This window comes from Oenanthe melanoleuca, chromosome 1, assembly GCF_029582105.1.
Source record: "Oenanthe melanoleuca isolate GR-GAL-2019-014 chromosome 1, OMel1.0, whole genome shotgun sequence".
NCBI classification, from domain to species: domain Eukaryota; kingdom Metazoa; phylum Chordata; class Aves; order Passeriformes; family Muscicapidae; genus Oenanthe; species Oenanthe melanoleuca.
The window spans coordinates 58,439,921-58,456,896 of NC_079333.1; the positions used below are offsets into that span (position 1 = coordinate 58,439,921).

The 16,976-nt window shown below is 35.8% G+C and overlaps 1 protein-coding gene across 1 annotated transcript in view; it reads right to left on the reverse strand.

Moving 5' to 3' along the window:
* The window catches only part of DIAPH3 (diaphanous related formin 3), a 202,738-nt gene that overhangs the window by 168,653 nt on the left and 17,109 nt on the right, over nt 1-16,976 (reverse strand). Inside the window, exons 3-9 of the mRNA XM_056500048.1 lie at nt 12,078-12,251; nt 8,446-8,550; nt 2,824-2,954; nt 1,349-1,423; nt 1,199-1,268; nt 690-826; nt 133-238 (exon numbers count right to left, since the gene is read on the reverse strand). Of these exons, the coding sequence (XP_056356023.1) occupies nt 133-238; nt 690-826; nt 1,199-1,268; nt 1,349-1,423; nt 2,824-2,954; nt 8,446-8,550; nt 12,078-12,251 (798 nt within the window). The remainder of the gene's footprint in view (nt 1-132; nt 239-689; nt 827-1,198; nt 1,269-1,348; nt 1,424-2,823; nt 2,955-8,445; nt 8,551-12,077; nt 12,252-16,976) is intronic.

Genomic DNA, 16,976 nt, shown 5'->3' on the forward strand with positions numbered 1-16,976 from the left:
ACAATATTCCAAAATCTGACCTCAATTTGAAACAGTATCTCTACTGCTTTTTATTGTAATTACTTTTTCATTCCAGAAAAATAAGTAATTTTGTTTTTAGTTGTTGCAGTGGTTTAAAAAAAAATTACTTACTTGCAGCTGAACTGAATTATCCTGAAGACCTTCTACAATAGGAGAGAATCTATCAACATTCCTCTCCTCTGCTGCTGCTGTTACAACTTCCAAAATTTTTTCAAGGCTGTGAGAAAAGAGAATCATTTCACTCAGGAGAGATATTTAAACTTGTTTATTTGCTGTCTTAAAAGCCATGTTGCCAAATTATTCATCTGTCTTAATTTCTTGTAAACAAATTTAGAGGGTTTAACCAATAGTTGTTGCCTTTAGAGATTTTTGTAACCAAGGAACTACTTACTGGATTACAAGGATTAAGAAAATAATGCTAATAAATATTAAGCAAAAGAATTGCTGCATAACTATTTCAGTCTTACCAGATCATACAGGTGTGAAAAAGAAAACTCACTGATATGACCATGATAAAAAAATCAGAAAGGCATTCTGAAAACTGACAATATAATACAGATACTACTTTCAAACCTAAATTGAAAATTTTATCCTTTCATTCAGATATAACTATAATTTGAGACATTGTAAAATTACCTTACTATTTCTTGCTTAAATACAGTACTTACATGTTTTCCTCTCCAACAATGCACATTGCAGATAAGAGTTTAACTATATCCGTCATCATGTTTGTTTGCTTGGGATCAATTGCTTTGGCCAGCAACAAAAGGCTCCTCTCTTCTCCCAAAATTCTTTCCAACCCATACTAAATAACAGAAGAACATTTGTAAGGGAGGGAATCCAAATAGCTATCGAGTATCTAGTAATGACACCAATGGTTCCCCTCAAGTAAGTATTTCAAATGACATTTAAGTCTGTGAAATAATAAAAAAATTAATGAGAGAAAAATCCCAAATAGGTCACTTATTCTGTAAGAAGGGCATATATCAGCACTAAAAGTTTTCATTATTGACTTGGAATATTTCTGCAGAAAGAAAGTGGCAGACTTCTGGCAGACAGAAAGAACTTCAAACCACAACTAACTCACCACTTCAAATTGCACCAAATTATACTCATTATGTACCTTATCTAATTGAACTGTAGGAATTTAGTTTCTAGATTAAATAAAATCCCATACCTTATTATTCATGAAGGCTCTCAAACACTGTATAACTTTATGCTGACTCCTCTTCACAAGTCTGTCCTGACTGAATAAATAAAATATTTAGTGTCAATAAATGCTCTTTAAATATTAAGAAAAGCTAATAGTTTTATATTAAATCCTTACTTTTTTGTCTCAACCAATCGTTCCAAAACATCCAACAGCAGTCCCAGACCTTCTCGGCCAAAGTTTTCAACCCAGCTGGAGAGAAAGAAAAAAGACATTTAAAAAAATTGACATTTCGAAGAATAATCACAGTGAAAGAAAACTGTCACCGTAAATAAAAGCAGGTATAACTGGATGCTTTTAAACCCAGAATATCTCCAAGATTATACAACAAAAATCTAAAATTTCAGCTACTACCAAAGGCATCTTTTGATGAGGGTAAACTCTTGGCCAGTCGTTTCTACATGAGACAGATACTTCATGGTCCTGTTTAGTATTGCTCAAAACCCCTTGATATCAAATACAAGTAATGGCACACTGACAGTAGCACTTACAATTATAGGAAGAGAAAACCAGATATTTTTATATTTTTTTCTTCTAAAAGTAAATAAATGACGAACATAGATTTTCTTTTTCTTGGATGAGTGTTTTATTCTGAAACAGATTAGGCAAATAACTGACAACTATTTCTGAAAAATCTGGACATAACTGTCCTAAAAGATAATCGAAAAAGATTAATTTCTTTGAACATTTTGTATTAGCAGAATTATGAGCAGCCACTTTGCTGAACATACAACAGTTGGGGATGATCAGCTAAAGTACTGATGCATTTTTACTGCCTTTACCTCTGTTTCCACAAGAGAAAAAAACCTACTTACACTACCCAAAGAAAACACTCAGCTTTTCGTCATTCTGACAAAATACTAAGTTATCAATGCCTCTATTTTCAATGTATTTATTAAAATTGTCCTCTTCATGAAATTCAATCTGTTGCAACTATTACACAAAAGGAGAATAAATAGTTGCAAATAACTAGTTATCTCTAATAATATGTACAGGTAGATCACTTGAATAATTTTTATGAACTGCACTGGCATCTGTGAGGTCAAAACACCTAAATTATTTACCTGAAGATTAGTGACCAAGATTGTCCTTTTAAAAGCTTTATTTTATAGTGGTGGGAAATAAATACAGCTTTTTGCAGTCAACCATAGACTTTAATACCTGTTTCTAAGTACCAGTAAGCAGAAGCATACATTTAGAAATATGTTTTCTAGTGAACAAACTTACACCAACGTGCCTAACTCCCATTATTGACCCCAACAAAAAAATTAGTTATAAGATTAAAGAGTTAGAAAATATTTCAAAAATAAAAATGAAACTACTTAGCACTAGAAAACAAAGGGAACTGCTTCTGCACCACATTTAATTTACCTTCTCTTAGTATTACCTTGTACAGATCAACCAACTCTATTAAAAATAATAGACCTACAGAGGATACATAATCAATGAAAAAGAAAGCAGTTACAATCATAATGAATACATACTCATTAACTGGAAAACCTTGAAACATGTACATTTACATATCCATTAATTTTAATCCATTAAGAAATTAGAATATGATTAATCTCTTCAACATGTGCTAATGATGTTACCTGACAGGATTACTAGTCAAGGACACACGGAGAGATTCTAAGCAAGTGACTAGTCTTTCATCCGTTGACCCAGATTTTAAATCCTGAATAAATTCTTGGGGAGAAATCTTCCTACTGTTCTTGAGACTTCCCTGGAACAGAGAAAATACACTTGTTTTTTATTGGTGCATATAGAACTTAAATAGATTATTAATGGCTAAACTTTGTTTCTGTTCCTTGAAAAATATATAATGTAGACCTGTAAACCTGTAACTGACGCCTATCTACTATTTGCCAAATACTGACTAAATTTGGTCATTTTGTCAATAAATTTATTATCAGCAGACAAAAACAACAGGCATCAAATGTACAAATATATCATACATGCTCAGTGAAATAAAAATTTTGTAGTGAATGGATTCTGTTTATGCATTGCAAGCATCTTAATATTCAATATTCAACAGATGAAAAAAAAAAAGCAATTATGAGGTCCTCTGAGGAGACCACAGGGCACATGACCAGAAGGGTGACTGCAGTCACATAAGCATACAGAGCTAAGAAGCAGCACACTAGAACAGTCAGCGTGTTACTGCAGTACCTTCTGCTCTTGCAGAAGTAGACACTCTTGACATTGAAAAATAAGAAGTCTAGTCCACCTAATATCCATTTCACATTAAGGATACATATATTTTCTACAGAACATATCTAAATATAAAAAAGTAGGTATACAATGGATCATAAAACTTAGATTTGAGTTAATTCATTGCAAGACTCCTTTTTTGAAAATAGAAGCACAACTGTCATGTTGCACAAAGAGACTTACTAAATAGTTCCTGATTAACTACTAGTGGCTTAAGTCAGTAATTGTAGAGAATTAGACTTGCAGTGCAATAATAGGCTGAAATTATTCACTCTAAGTGGTGAGGTAGTCTCATTATATTATTATACATAGCTTCATACAGATGATGTTTTCTCCCTTTGTTAGATCTTCTGGAAATACTGAGAAGTAATAATTTCTTCTATGAAGTAGAACATGATTAAATAGCTTCTAGCAGAGAAATGAAGTTAAAAGTTGGGAGACATGGTTGACAAGACCAGGCTGCTGAGCTGCCATCCAGAGGGACATCAACAGGCAGGAAAAATGGGCAGAGGAACTTTAGGAAGTTCCACAACAGAAAACTGTAAATCTTGAACCTGAGGAGGAATAATCCCATGCACTGGTTTCTGGGGCTACCAACTGGAATGTAGGCTTGCAGGAAAATAGGGGGTGTGATGGATAACAAGTAACTTACGTGACCACAGTAAGGGCATCACCAGCTGGTTGAGGGAGGTAACCCTTCCCCTCAACTCAGCAATGGTGAGACATCTGGAGAATTCAGGCCAGTTCCTGACTCCCCAGCATAAGAGTCATGGACCTATTGGAATGAGTCCAGAAAGGGCTGTAGACACAATTACAAGAGAATCTGTAGTACACAGACAGGCTGGTAGAACTGAGATTGTTTAGCCCCAAGAAGAGAAGGCTCAGGGGAACCCTATCAGTGCAAGGACAAGAAGAACACACTGAAATACAGAAAATTGGTTAAACATAAGACAAACACAAACTTCTCCCCTCCTCCCTCTGTTTTCCTGAGCACGAGGCTGGTCAAGCACTGTAACAGGTTGCTCAGGCACACTGTGTAGTCTCCCTTGTTAGAGATATTAAAATTGGAATAGATAAGAAGTCGGATGCTATTATCTCCAGAGATCTCTCCCAGTCTAATTCCATTCCATGACTCTATGACAACAGAACATTGAGGACTATAATAGTGTCCACTCCAATTATATTTCCTCAGACTTGATAACAGATGCTCCAGACACCAAAACAAAAACAAACAAAAAAAAACACAAAATAAAACAAAATTTAAAAAAAAAAAAAAGCCCTGCTTCCAGGAATCATCTTGAAAATATAACATCTCATGCTATATTTTGAAACACCATGTGTAATACATGCAATGTCATTCCGAACATGCTTCTGAATTGATGGATATTCATACTTGCTTAAGTATAAGGGTAACTTCCAATAATTATGCTCCACAAAAAAAATTAAGTGAGATGCACAGCAAAGGACGACGGTTGAGATGAGAATCTGGAAGACAGATCTAGGAAACCCGGAGAAAATTTAAAAAAAACAGTAATAATAAATGTTCCCACATAAACAAAAAAAATCGGTATTTTCAGTTTTCTTTCATGGATATTTCCAGCTGTATTCTGAATAGATAAGATAACAGACTGACTAGAGACAAAATGACCAAAACAACCTCTCAGTAGCCTTCATGACAAAGTATTTAACTAAATGTTACAAGAAAGTTGGAAATTTCAAAAAGTCTCAGAAATTCTGTTGGCAGCTCCTGATGTGCATACACTACTTGATAAGCACTACTTTTAAGCCTAAGCATATGGATTAATATCCTGTGTTGAGAATCTGTCATTTCTAGTGACTTCTCCCAGCAGTTCCTGCTGTAAAATTGACAAAACTGATATAATCAAAATACTCATAAGTCGTCAGTAAAATTGCTTTCTTTTGATGCACAGTCATATAGGACAGTCATATGGACAGGACATACAGTTAAGATGGTTAGAAGATATTTTGCAAGGAATTTAATATAAACAATGGCAATATGTGCAGTGCAAAGGTCACATGGGACAGGAACCCAGTCAGACTAGAAGAATTCACTAGAATGACATTTCAGAAAGCCTTATGTGACATGTCTGAAAACAGTGTCACACACATCAACATCCAGAAAGTAACCAGTCATCCCATTTCAGACTCAGTTCCTCAATGGAACATTACCCTGTGCAAAAGAACCAGCAAACAGTGAATGTCTGTACAACAAACTACCACAGTGCTAAGTACCACTTATTCATGGTTATGCCAAAGTTCTGCAACACAACAAGAATATGATACATCTGCCGGTGCTTAAATAAAATGAGAGCTGCATTTGGTACCAATTGTGAAGCAGATTATATTAGCTGTATTTCAGCATGAGAAAAGCTGCTTAAGTTCAAAATGTTCAAGTTAACAGAGAAACAGGAAATATCTTGAGGCTCAGTGCCTCTAGAAACTTAATTGCTCAACTGAAGAACAACTGGTCTGTGAGCAGATGCAGCATGAAGTCAGCATTAATTAATCTAGTTAAAACACTACAAGGGTGTAATGTGAACAACAAAAATAAAATCTTGAGAAGAAAATTAACTTTAAAAACCCAGTTTGTGAGCTTTGAACATATAAAACAGCAAAACCTATGGTTCAGTAACATGATAGGAATGCTACTTTTATTTCCCCTCGAGTATTAACCCCATAACATGGAAATTTATTTTCAAAACTTTTCTTTTCTGCAAGTATTACTATGCAAAGAGGTGTGCTTTGTGCACTTCTAAGAAAGAGAAACCCTGACACTGAGGTCAATGATAAAGCTTTGATTACAGTAGAGTCCACTGTGATCACCAGAGGCTGTTTCATTTTCATCAATTCGTTAAAGATGCAGTCTCTCTTCTTCATTTTAATAGTTCTTAAAATAACTGCTTTAAATGAAACATGCTCAGTACTGTACTCAGTACAGTTATGAATGAGCATATCTTTCCCAAGGCAAAATATCTAAGTATCCATCTCCTTAAAGTTCAAGAAATATGAGAAGAAGTACAAACTATCAAAAGAAGTTACTGCAGTATCACTTTTAGAAGGAGAAGCCCGAGATGGGAATAGTTGCACACAATAGTCAGGAGCTATGTGGCATTTCAACTGTTCCAAAAAAGTCTGACACTTTCACAAAGTGAAGGTACACCAAAAGTACTCTCGGGGTGCAGTGCACTGTTCTCACTAGAGTCAGAATGCACTCAGTCCAACTGACTCGAGGAATAAAAAAACATGCCAGGAACAAAGAGTTTTCAATGGCAAAGGAAAGAATTTCCCATCCCAATAGCTCCAGCACTAATCTGAAATCATCTGCAGCACAACTGGATCAAAGTGCTGAATCTGTGCCTCACAGAAACAGTTTCTCCCAGCACACAACAGGTGAACGTCACTTTCAGTAAAGACACAACAGCAGAAAGAGTTCAGGAAAGACCAGTTTCCCTGCTCAGATTGGTCTTTAGTCATCTCCCAACACAGAAAGAGCAGTACTAGGCTAGCAGCAGAGGAAGGGAACAAAATGGAGAAAATGCTTTTGGGAGCTTTAGGAAAAACACACAAGACAACAGTGTGTGGGAACAAATTGCTGCCCTAGGGGAGGAAACAGACCTGTCCTCTTCAACAAAGTACCTTATACAGCTGCTTTGGGAATTGTGCAAGAAGCTCCATTGCCAACACTCAAGTGTGATGACATCCAAACAAAAAAAGGAAAATTGCAAACAGCACTCAGAAAGAAGGATCAGTGAGACCTATTCTGTGACCAAGAAGCAAAGACATGAAAACCTTTTTCCTGACAAAGACAGCCTTAACATCACTACCATCAGTACGCTACAATTTCAGCAACAGATGTGAATGCAGCAACTCTTCACAGCCAGTCATGTCCTATTATCACATTACGTTTTAGATCAAACAATTGGGGTCATAAAGTGGATGCTAGGGGTGCCAATGATATATAAACCCTCACATATTATTTTGGGTAGATGCATTTCAAGAATGTTATTAGATTTACTTGTCTGAAGTTTCTTGATTTCCCATGCAATAGCTCTAAAAAAGATAAACAAGCTAGACCTGATCTTCTGGTATTAAGGATCTGTTAAGCTATAGAAAGATTTGCAGCTTTGATAAACTCATGTTAAATAAAGTAATCTCCAGGCAGTTCAGTCCTACTTAAGGCATACCTATCTTTCTAAAGTGCTGAAGCATTACACTAATAATATACATAATATGAAGTAGACAGTAAGATGAATACCTCAGTTAAATTACTATATTTAATGTTTTAATTTCTCAGTATTTAGTTTTAATTACATACAGAAAATTTTTACTGATATCTCTAGTTAGATACAGCAGTGAGAGCTGAAGATTCAAACATATGAATTCTAAAACAATCTGAATATCTGATTAGCTATGGGTTAGATATGCAGCATTTAGCATGGGAGTCAGTTCCCAGTCTGCAAAAACAAAGCAGTTTTTCTTATGCCAACTGCGTCCTTAATTTGGCCCTTACATACAACTCCTTGAACTGTTTTAGAACAACCAGTCATTATCTCTACAGGTAAAAAATGGACAATAATTAATTTTGTGCACAATATTTTCATTATCAGCTATTACATAGCATCAAACATAAATTCTGCTTTAAGTTAGGCATGAAAAGGGCTCATCAGCTGAGGAACTCTTTTTAAACAATGCTAGAAAAGAAAAAGGTCCACACAAAACTTTTGCAACAAGTTTTTGCAGAATATTTCCAACTCTACTCTTAGCTATACCTCTACCAAAAAAAAAAATGCTGGTTTCTATATAGAAGACATTTTTCATGGACAAGTGACTACTTACCAGTGTATCTCATTAAAAAATAAGATAGACACAAACATTTTTAAAGGAAAATATGAGAAACAGAAATTAGTCAAAGGAATGTAACATGCATGCATCACTTTTTCTTTCCAACAGGAAATAATGTAAGCTTTTAGTCATTTACTTACAGACTTGGAGGCAGTGCTAATATATTGCATCACCATTTCCTTTTTGGTATTAAAATCCTTTTCTCTCAATGGCATCTTCTTGTCCTCATTTAAATTCATATCTTCCTAGAATGGGATAGGAGACAATAGAAAAAACAGTCTTAAATGGCATACAACAACAAAATTATTTCAATATAAGAGACTGACTTAAATAAAATAAAGACACAAAAATACAAACTCATACAACTGAAAGCTTTTACACAAACAACTTTCCATAAGATTTTAATCAAAACCGTAAAAATCCTTATCTATATTCTCTCTGAACTCAGACTGAAAAAAAAACAAAAACAGTCAACTATGCTGGGATTAACAAGTGCATCACAACCATTTTTAATACACTCTTTTCTTAGAAAAGATGTACAGTTTCACACACACATGCATCAAACTACAGAAAAACATTATTTAATACTTCCCAAAACATTTGTAAAGGTACTCAAACCTCATTTTACGTATTTTAAAGTATTTTATATATTTTTAATTTCTATTTTGATTTTTAGTTTTAATTTATTCCATAATTCTCTTCCTCTATTCTCAAATGCTTCATCTTAGGCAGCAGAATGTGGTTTGCACTGAAACTAGTTTGCAAATTAATAATCACCTTTGCAATAAGCAATACCCAGATTCTTAAACATTAAATAGAAATCTTCAACTGTTATCAAAACTCCATCATAATTCATTCACCCCAACATAAATCCAGAGGTCAAAAAGAGCAGAGAAAGACCTACACTGAAAACCACACAAGTGATACTTCTGAATGTCATTAGAATTTCTGACACAGGGAGTTCTACTTTTCCAGTCTTGAAATGCTCTGATCATCTGTGAGAAATGGCATTTCTCATCATGATGTAGGTTAAAGAATAAAAGGAAAAAAAAAACAAAACACAGCAACAAACAACAACAACAAAAAAACCCAAAGAGTTTTCAGGAATAATTAACAATTTTGGCACACACATATAAAGCACATATAGCATTACTATTGTGCATTACCCAAGCTTAGCAAGAATTACTGCAGTTATTTTCAGCTGAGACTCATGAGGTGAACCCTCACCAGGCTTTGGCTGGAACTACAAAATCAGTCAGTAGCTATCTTGGTATTATATATCAATAGTTATCAAAGTTATTTCACCTAGTCAGAAATCAAAGAAAAAAGCACAGACAATCCTTAGAATTTATACTACACTGAAACTTAAGTTTCCCTGTCTTTCAATAGCTTTCATGCTGAATAGAAGAGAATGAAGCACAGTTCCTAGAAACATTTACAGTTTTGTATAAATCCAAGATTTGAGAAGTTATTGCAGAAAATGCTTGACCCCTGTCCTGGTTTCAGCTGGGATAGGGTTAATTTTGAACTTAACTTGACCTAAAAAAAAAAACCCCACCTTTTCATGTTATCAGGTAGCTACTGCAAAGTTCATTCCTCTATTTAAAGCAGTTTCTTTCAGTCTTGCTCTTTCATGTTTTCTGAAAACTAGCTTCTAAACTTAAATAAAAGCATCAAACTTCTAAACACATAAAATCCCTCAAGAATTATGAAATCTCTCAACACAAACTATTCCACAGGCCTAGATATAACAGCAGGTTAATTTTTGGGAAATATTCTGTCTGTGTGTGCAGTAAAAAGTAATTTCTTTGTTCTTGTTTTAACAAATTAAACATCATTAAAACAAGGGGCACAACAGATACTGCTTAGTTAATAAAATACTTCACCTCCATCCTTTATTTCTTAAATAATTGAAATATATTCTACAGTAAGCAATACCTATTCGGAAAATAAGAATACATCATTTCACATGGATATTATCCTAATAGCACTAACAGAAATTAAAGGAGTTAAATGATAGTTAATTATTATCTTTAACTGTCTGGTTTTATGAGCTCTTTCATAATTTTTGCCATGAAAATCACACAAGATGCCACTGCATAAAATATTGGGAGAAGGAAGCCATATGCATCCAGGAAAACCCCAAGTACAATGTAAGACATTCAGTGAACCCTAGGAATTTAAAAACTTCCCCCTTCAGTACTAACAGATTGACTATTTTTTTCCATACAAAATTAGTTCTAAAAGCCTGGTTTCAACACTCAAATTGTTCATCAATCCACCCCTCCAAATCACTTAATTTGATCAGAACAGCAAACTAGAGGCTACGATATATAATTAGCTATGAAATCTCTGTGACTGAACTAGCTTTATTCCAGCCCATTCAAATGTGGATAATCTGAAAAATTTTTTCTGTAGTACATGTTATAGATAAAACAACACTGATAAAGTAGCTTAATACAAGTTTAAGTGCTTTGTTATTCAATGAAACTAGGAAAGCATTCAAATTATCCAGATGTCATCAGTACTTTAACATATTTTGCAAAGTAGTTTTAAAATTTGAATTAATTATTTAAGAATACATGGATATAAGCATCCATATTTATCTAGACATGTAGTATTAGGTTTCTGAGGATTTATTGAAAGTTTCAATTTATTTATGGCACAGTATAAGATCACAGACTATCCTATACCAGAATGTCTGTAGGAGGGTAGAGAAATACAATCTAAATGTAAGGGATGTGTGGAAGGAGGCACATCTTCAAGTATTATTAAAAAGAACTTTCGTATTTCCTAACATTTGAGCAACTATCAGTTACAATGAAATTTTTAAGAGAAGCAAGACATCAAAGAGTACCAGGAAAAATGAACCATTTGGCAACAAGTACAAATACAAAAGCTGGTAACAGTTAATTATTTCTTTCCTTCACCAGCTTAACCATGAAAACCCTGAATGTTATCCTTCAATTATAGCTCTCAAGAGTTCTATAAAAGCTTCTTCAAAACCAAGCTATCATCACTGAGTACTAGGAAGTACAAATTCCACAAAGGTATTTCTCTCATAGCACATTTCATTTTCTCCACCTGGTAACCCCTTTGTATTTCAAGAGTTACTTGTTACTTGCTGTGAGTCAGCAAAAGAAATAATAATCTAGGCATCATTCTCCTTGTTAATGTTCTCTTGTGCTCTTCAGATTTCACTCACTCTTTTCTCATGGCCATTCCATGTTTAGTTTTCAATTGCCCAAAATGTCATAATGACAAAAAGCTCAACCTTTTGAGGTGCTACCAATGCCACATGATCTTTGTGACTGCTCTTTTGTAGTGCACTAACAATGACAACTAAGGACAGAAGCAAATTTGCAGACAAATGCTGCTTTGTAGGCAAGTCTGTCTTTCTGTGCAAGAGTGACATGGCATATAAATACAGAACTAAATGTGGCTGTGACATTTGAAGGCATAAAATGTCTTTGTAGAAGTTTCAGAATCTTCTTAAAAGGAAGAAGGATCCCCCATTTCTTGTTCCTCCTCCAAACGTGTTGCATAATCTCACTTCTAATTTCTATCTTAAATATATTTAGACAAAAATTTTGCAAAACTAATTCCAATACTTTATTTCCTGAGAAACACCCTAATAAGCACACAATTGCAACTCACAACAAGTATAATATTAATAATTCAGATAAAGATTAGAACACATGCACAGAAAAATGGATTCCACCTAACATTCAGCTATGCTGTCATTCTTTAAGTAGAAGTGTAAGACTCTTACCATCATTTTTTCAAACAGTGCTATGATTTCTCTTTCTGACAGTGTTTTTGTAGCAAAATCCTCCTGGTCCATGGGTGTGGATGACCAATCTGTAGAATATGACTGCTTCATATGTGGCAGAGGAGGTCTCTCTTTTTTACTTCTTGGAATTCTTATACTGGCAAATCTATCCAACTGAAAACACAAAAGGTATAACATAAAGCATACTGCTTCAATTCTGTGCAACCCTAATCAAGATGGGTGTTCTTGGAAATTGAACATCCTTATTTTTCTGAGGTAGCTTACCTGTTATTTAACTGCCTTATTCTAAAGGCTTTTCCTAAAGATACATATGACGGCCAGTTGCCTAGCACTGGATTTAACAGACCAGAGTCCCATTACATTAGAAAGAAATCATGCAGAACATCAGAATTTTACAGAAAGTTTGGAGGAACAGAGATCTACAAAACCAATTTATGAAGAATTCTTTCCAAGCGTTACATGTAGAATATGAGAAAGCAGGCTTATTTACCAAAAAGAGTACTTTTAAAGTGGTTTTAGTTACCCAGAAACAGCTGTACTCCTTACATGGCTACAGAATATATGGACAAACAAACTACTTTTTATTAAAAGACAAATTAGTATAAATAAGACACAGTTCTATTTATTTTCTTTCTATTTCTATTTATTTTGCATCATCTAATACAAAATCTAGAGCCTTCCTTCCAATTATTTAGAAATTCATTTGGAGAAACCATTGGCTCCTCTACTAAAGTTACTTAGAGTACATTTATGATTTCATGAATGATTCTTATGGCTCATCCCCAGCACACATAAATTGCTCTGGCTTTATTAACCCTTTCAAGAGACAAAAACCTTCTTTAGGAAAGTGGCTTGGGTTGTGGGATTTTTAACTGGTTATCAACTTTTTCATCAAGAGTTACTAAGTGAAACTTTTCACATTTTCAATGTTAGAGCTTGTGTGTTTTAAGGTACATGGGCAAGGACCAACAGAAGTCAAAAGCAGCTGACATGTAATGAGATGCACTACATTATCATCTTTGTAGCACATTTTTGAACAGATACGAACACCAACATCACATTTGTCAACACAAAAGAAAGTTACAGAAACATTTGATGCATAAAGAGATTTTGGACAAGATTTCAACCATATCAACAGAATTCTGTCTTGGAACGCTATGCAAAAATATTCTGAGGCTTCAATATATCTTTAAGATAAGTATCTTGAGACAAGTACATCAGTTGCCAAACTAAATGATAAGTAAAATTATTATAGCATCTGTGGAATTAAGATCAGAGAGAGCAAAGAAAATCAGTAGCAAAAATTGGGTACAAGTGTTCCACTCTAGTCAGAGCAAGAATTGACTATCAGACATCCATGAAGAGAGGCTTAAAGGAAAAATATAAAGACTTTAAATCTTCCTGTTCAAAAGTGAAAACAGTTTTTGGAACATGGATTGTAAGCTATTCACAGATGGCTGTAGAAGATGCAAAAGCTGAAAATTAATACAGCATAAGATAAAAGAGCTCAGCATGGATGATGGGGTCCTTCTGTGCCACATCAAACCAGCAGGCAACGAGGACAAGCACACTCTACAGGAATAATTACATAGGCAAGACCCAGAAAGAAAAAGAATGCAACAAAAGCAAAAGGGAGGGTAATATTACTGGAAGTATAGTCATCAGTGGCAAAAACCATCTTACATCTTTGACTAGAAAGCAATTTCCCTTCCTGCTTTTAAAATCAGAAGTCTATGGTAAGCATGGGGGGGATGAAGCCATACTTCAAACTGAAGTGACTAGACTGGAATTGTAAAAAAAATCCCATTATATGACAGTTTTCTTTTCAAGCAATGTTTCTCACAGAGCACTGATGAAAGACAGCCTGGCTGCTCCAAAGAATGAGTTAGTCAACACCTTCTCCCTGTCCCCCCCATCTTCACTATGAAGTGCATAACCTAAGACAGAAGCCATTGTTTTTGCAGATGTTTCACATGCAGACCTGAGACAGGTGTAGAGGGAAGACACCAAGAATAGGTGAACAGAGAAGAAATCAGATTTAAGACAGCTGTGCCCTAAATTCCTTTTCCTGTATCTCCTGAAAAATCTCAGTCTCTTCTTTATAGTCTGTGCTCCCCAAGTGTCTCCTCTTCCTTTTCCTGCTCCACACAGCTGCAGCAACAGTAGTTCTGGCTAGGCAGAACCCACCATTAAACACACCATGCAGTCCCAGAGGTCCGCTAGAAACAAACAGCCCTTATTCAGGGAGAAGAGCCTATACCTCCTAGAAAAGAGATATTTCACTTGTTCTCATTTTTAGTTTATGTTTTGGTTTTAAGCTTCTCTTGAATGTATATTAGATGTTTTGCATCATTATACATTACACTGTAATATTCATATTCCCCATATTCTATCCCATACTGCTCATCCTAGAGGAGGAAAGCACATCTTGGAATATATTTGATCAGGAAGAACATGTAAGACAAATTGAGATAATAGGATTATAAGCACATTTAAACATGTGTCAAACTAATTACTTTAAATAATTTAAAACAATGCAGTTAAAAAAAGATTCCCATACATTAACAAAAGGAAATTCACAACAAGACTTGCACAGCAGTACAGTGTGGATATTCTACATATACTTCCCTTTTGAATTATACATTGATAGTGCTTCAGAAAAGTTAATACCTCTCAGTATTCCACACAGGCAAATAATTTCATGGTCCACAGAAAGCACTATACAAAAAGAATAGAAATTTCATTGCTTGGGTGTAATGAAATCTACCACTGATGCTGCTGGCGATCCAAGTGCATAGAGGAGGAAGTGGCAAAAAAAAAAGTTCAATAATCTTCCCTGTTACACCAAAACATTTTAAATCAGGCTAACCAACAGGCTATAGCTAAGCTTAGCTTTGATACAAAGTTTCACTACAGTTCAAAGCAGGTTTGACCTCATATCTTTTTTATTTTTTGGTATTTATTTTACTAATGGATACATATAGATGCATACAGGAATAGCACTCTAGGAAAGTAAGAATAATATCTATATGAGTCAAAATCAAGCAGCCATCAAGGATGAATGGCAAAGTTTTATTGGCTCATTTCATAGGCTGACTATGATTCCACTGAGAGCCTGTGAAATAAGAAAGTGATTTTATGCCCACACCATGGCCCTGAAAAATCAAAGTTACAAAGAGATCCACGATACAAACTTTCTGCCTCATCACACTTGCTAATCAGGTCCCTAGAAAGTAAATCCATTTGTGCTCTCATTTTGATCTTAGTGATGACTTCTTATACCATTCTCTATAAGAAAATAGCATATATTGAACTTACACACTTGATAATGCAGGAATCAATGGATTAATTACTGCTAGACTAATTGTTGGCACTACAGCTTATCAAGACATCACCTACTAACAGAGGTCCTATGCATGCAGGAATGAATGGTGTTACTTCACTGCCACGATGTCCCCCTCATCTCCCCCTGACTTAACCCATCAAATCACCTATTCCTGTAAGAGATTCCTCAAAAATGAAATCCAGCACTTACATGTATAAAAACACATTCATTATCTCTGTAAGTGATGGCCTTGGTAACAGCACTGAAAATGGCCCTTGCAATGGCCCTGCTTCTTCATCCTCTCCACCCTCTCCAAACTCCTTGTTCTCTTTGACTGCTTTTGCTAAAGCCTTTTAGAAGGGTGACTTTCATATACACTTCTTCTGCTTGTGTACAGGGTCAAGTGACATGTTGTTTCTCTGCTTCAGTGGCACGGTTTGTCATCAGGGTTGAACTAACCACAGTGTCCGTCACAGTGGGTGGAGCAGCTGCAGGGCCTGGTGTCCCACTGTCGGATTCAAGAGACCTTCTTTACCTCCTGAGGGCACTGGGCAGTGCTGGGCATGGCTCAGTAGGCCTGGGTCAGGCCTCAACACATTGCAGTAGTTTGGGTCCTCCTGGGTTGCCAGCGTGACAGCACACCTTTTCCAAGGCCAAAGCTTTTTCTGGATTATGCATTTCTTAGGGGTAAAGTGCAAACACAGACCACTGCCCTAAATATTCGCTCATACGGTCCCACATACTCCTCCGCTACAAACTATCCAGCTTTTGGGCAAATGTCTGGGTGATGCTCTTAATTAGGAGTCTGACCTTAAACAAGACCTGAACCATATGCAATAGCATGCTGGCTCCCAGAAAAAGGATGAGGTTGGTTTCAAGGGTATTCAAAGGGTATTCAAAAGCTTCAAAATTCTCAAAGGCTACTGTAATCAGCCTGGAGGAGAATAATTGAAAGGGGGAGGGAAGAAAGATGTAGAAAGGTATGGTTATGGGTTCAGGAAGATGCTGGTGCACAAAAAAAAAAAAAAAAGACACAGTCAGAATAGCAAAGCAAATCAATTTTATTAGTTGTGTTAGCAATAAATACATACCGACCCCTGAATACTGGAGAATACTGAGAAGCTGCTGAGCAGAAGGAGATGGAGCACGGCTTCTGAGTGGGAGGGGCAGGAGGCCAGCGCACTTTCCGGGCGTCCCCGGAATGAAAACAGTGTGCATCACGTCATCCTGTCTCCTCCGGCCGGAACCACACCTTATACCTCCCCCTCTGGAGTGGCCAGATTCAACACCATCTCACATGGGGCCAACGCATGAGATGAGGTCACAACCGCCCGTGATCACACCTCCATGCCAACAACAGCTTTATTGTTCTCCTTTCACAGGATGAATTCCACTGATACATAGTTTCATTTCTGAAGGTTAGTCCTACCAACTAAACAATAAGTTCTTCTACATTATCTTGCCTACGTGCACAATCGCACACCAAATGTGTCAGGCCTTAGATCCATCCTTGGTCCCTGACAAGTATCTTCCCATAGGCTGAGTTCACAACT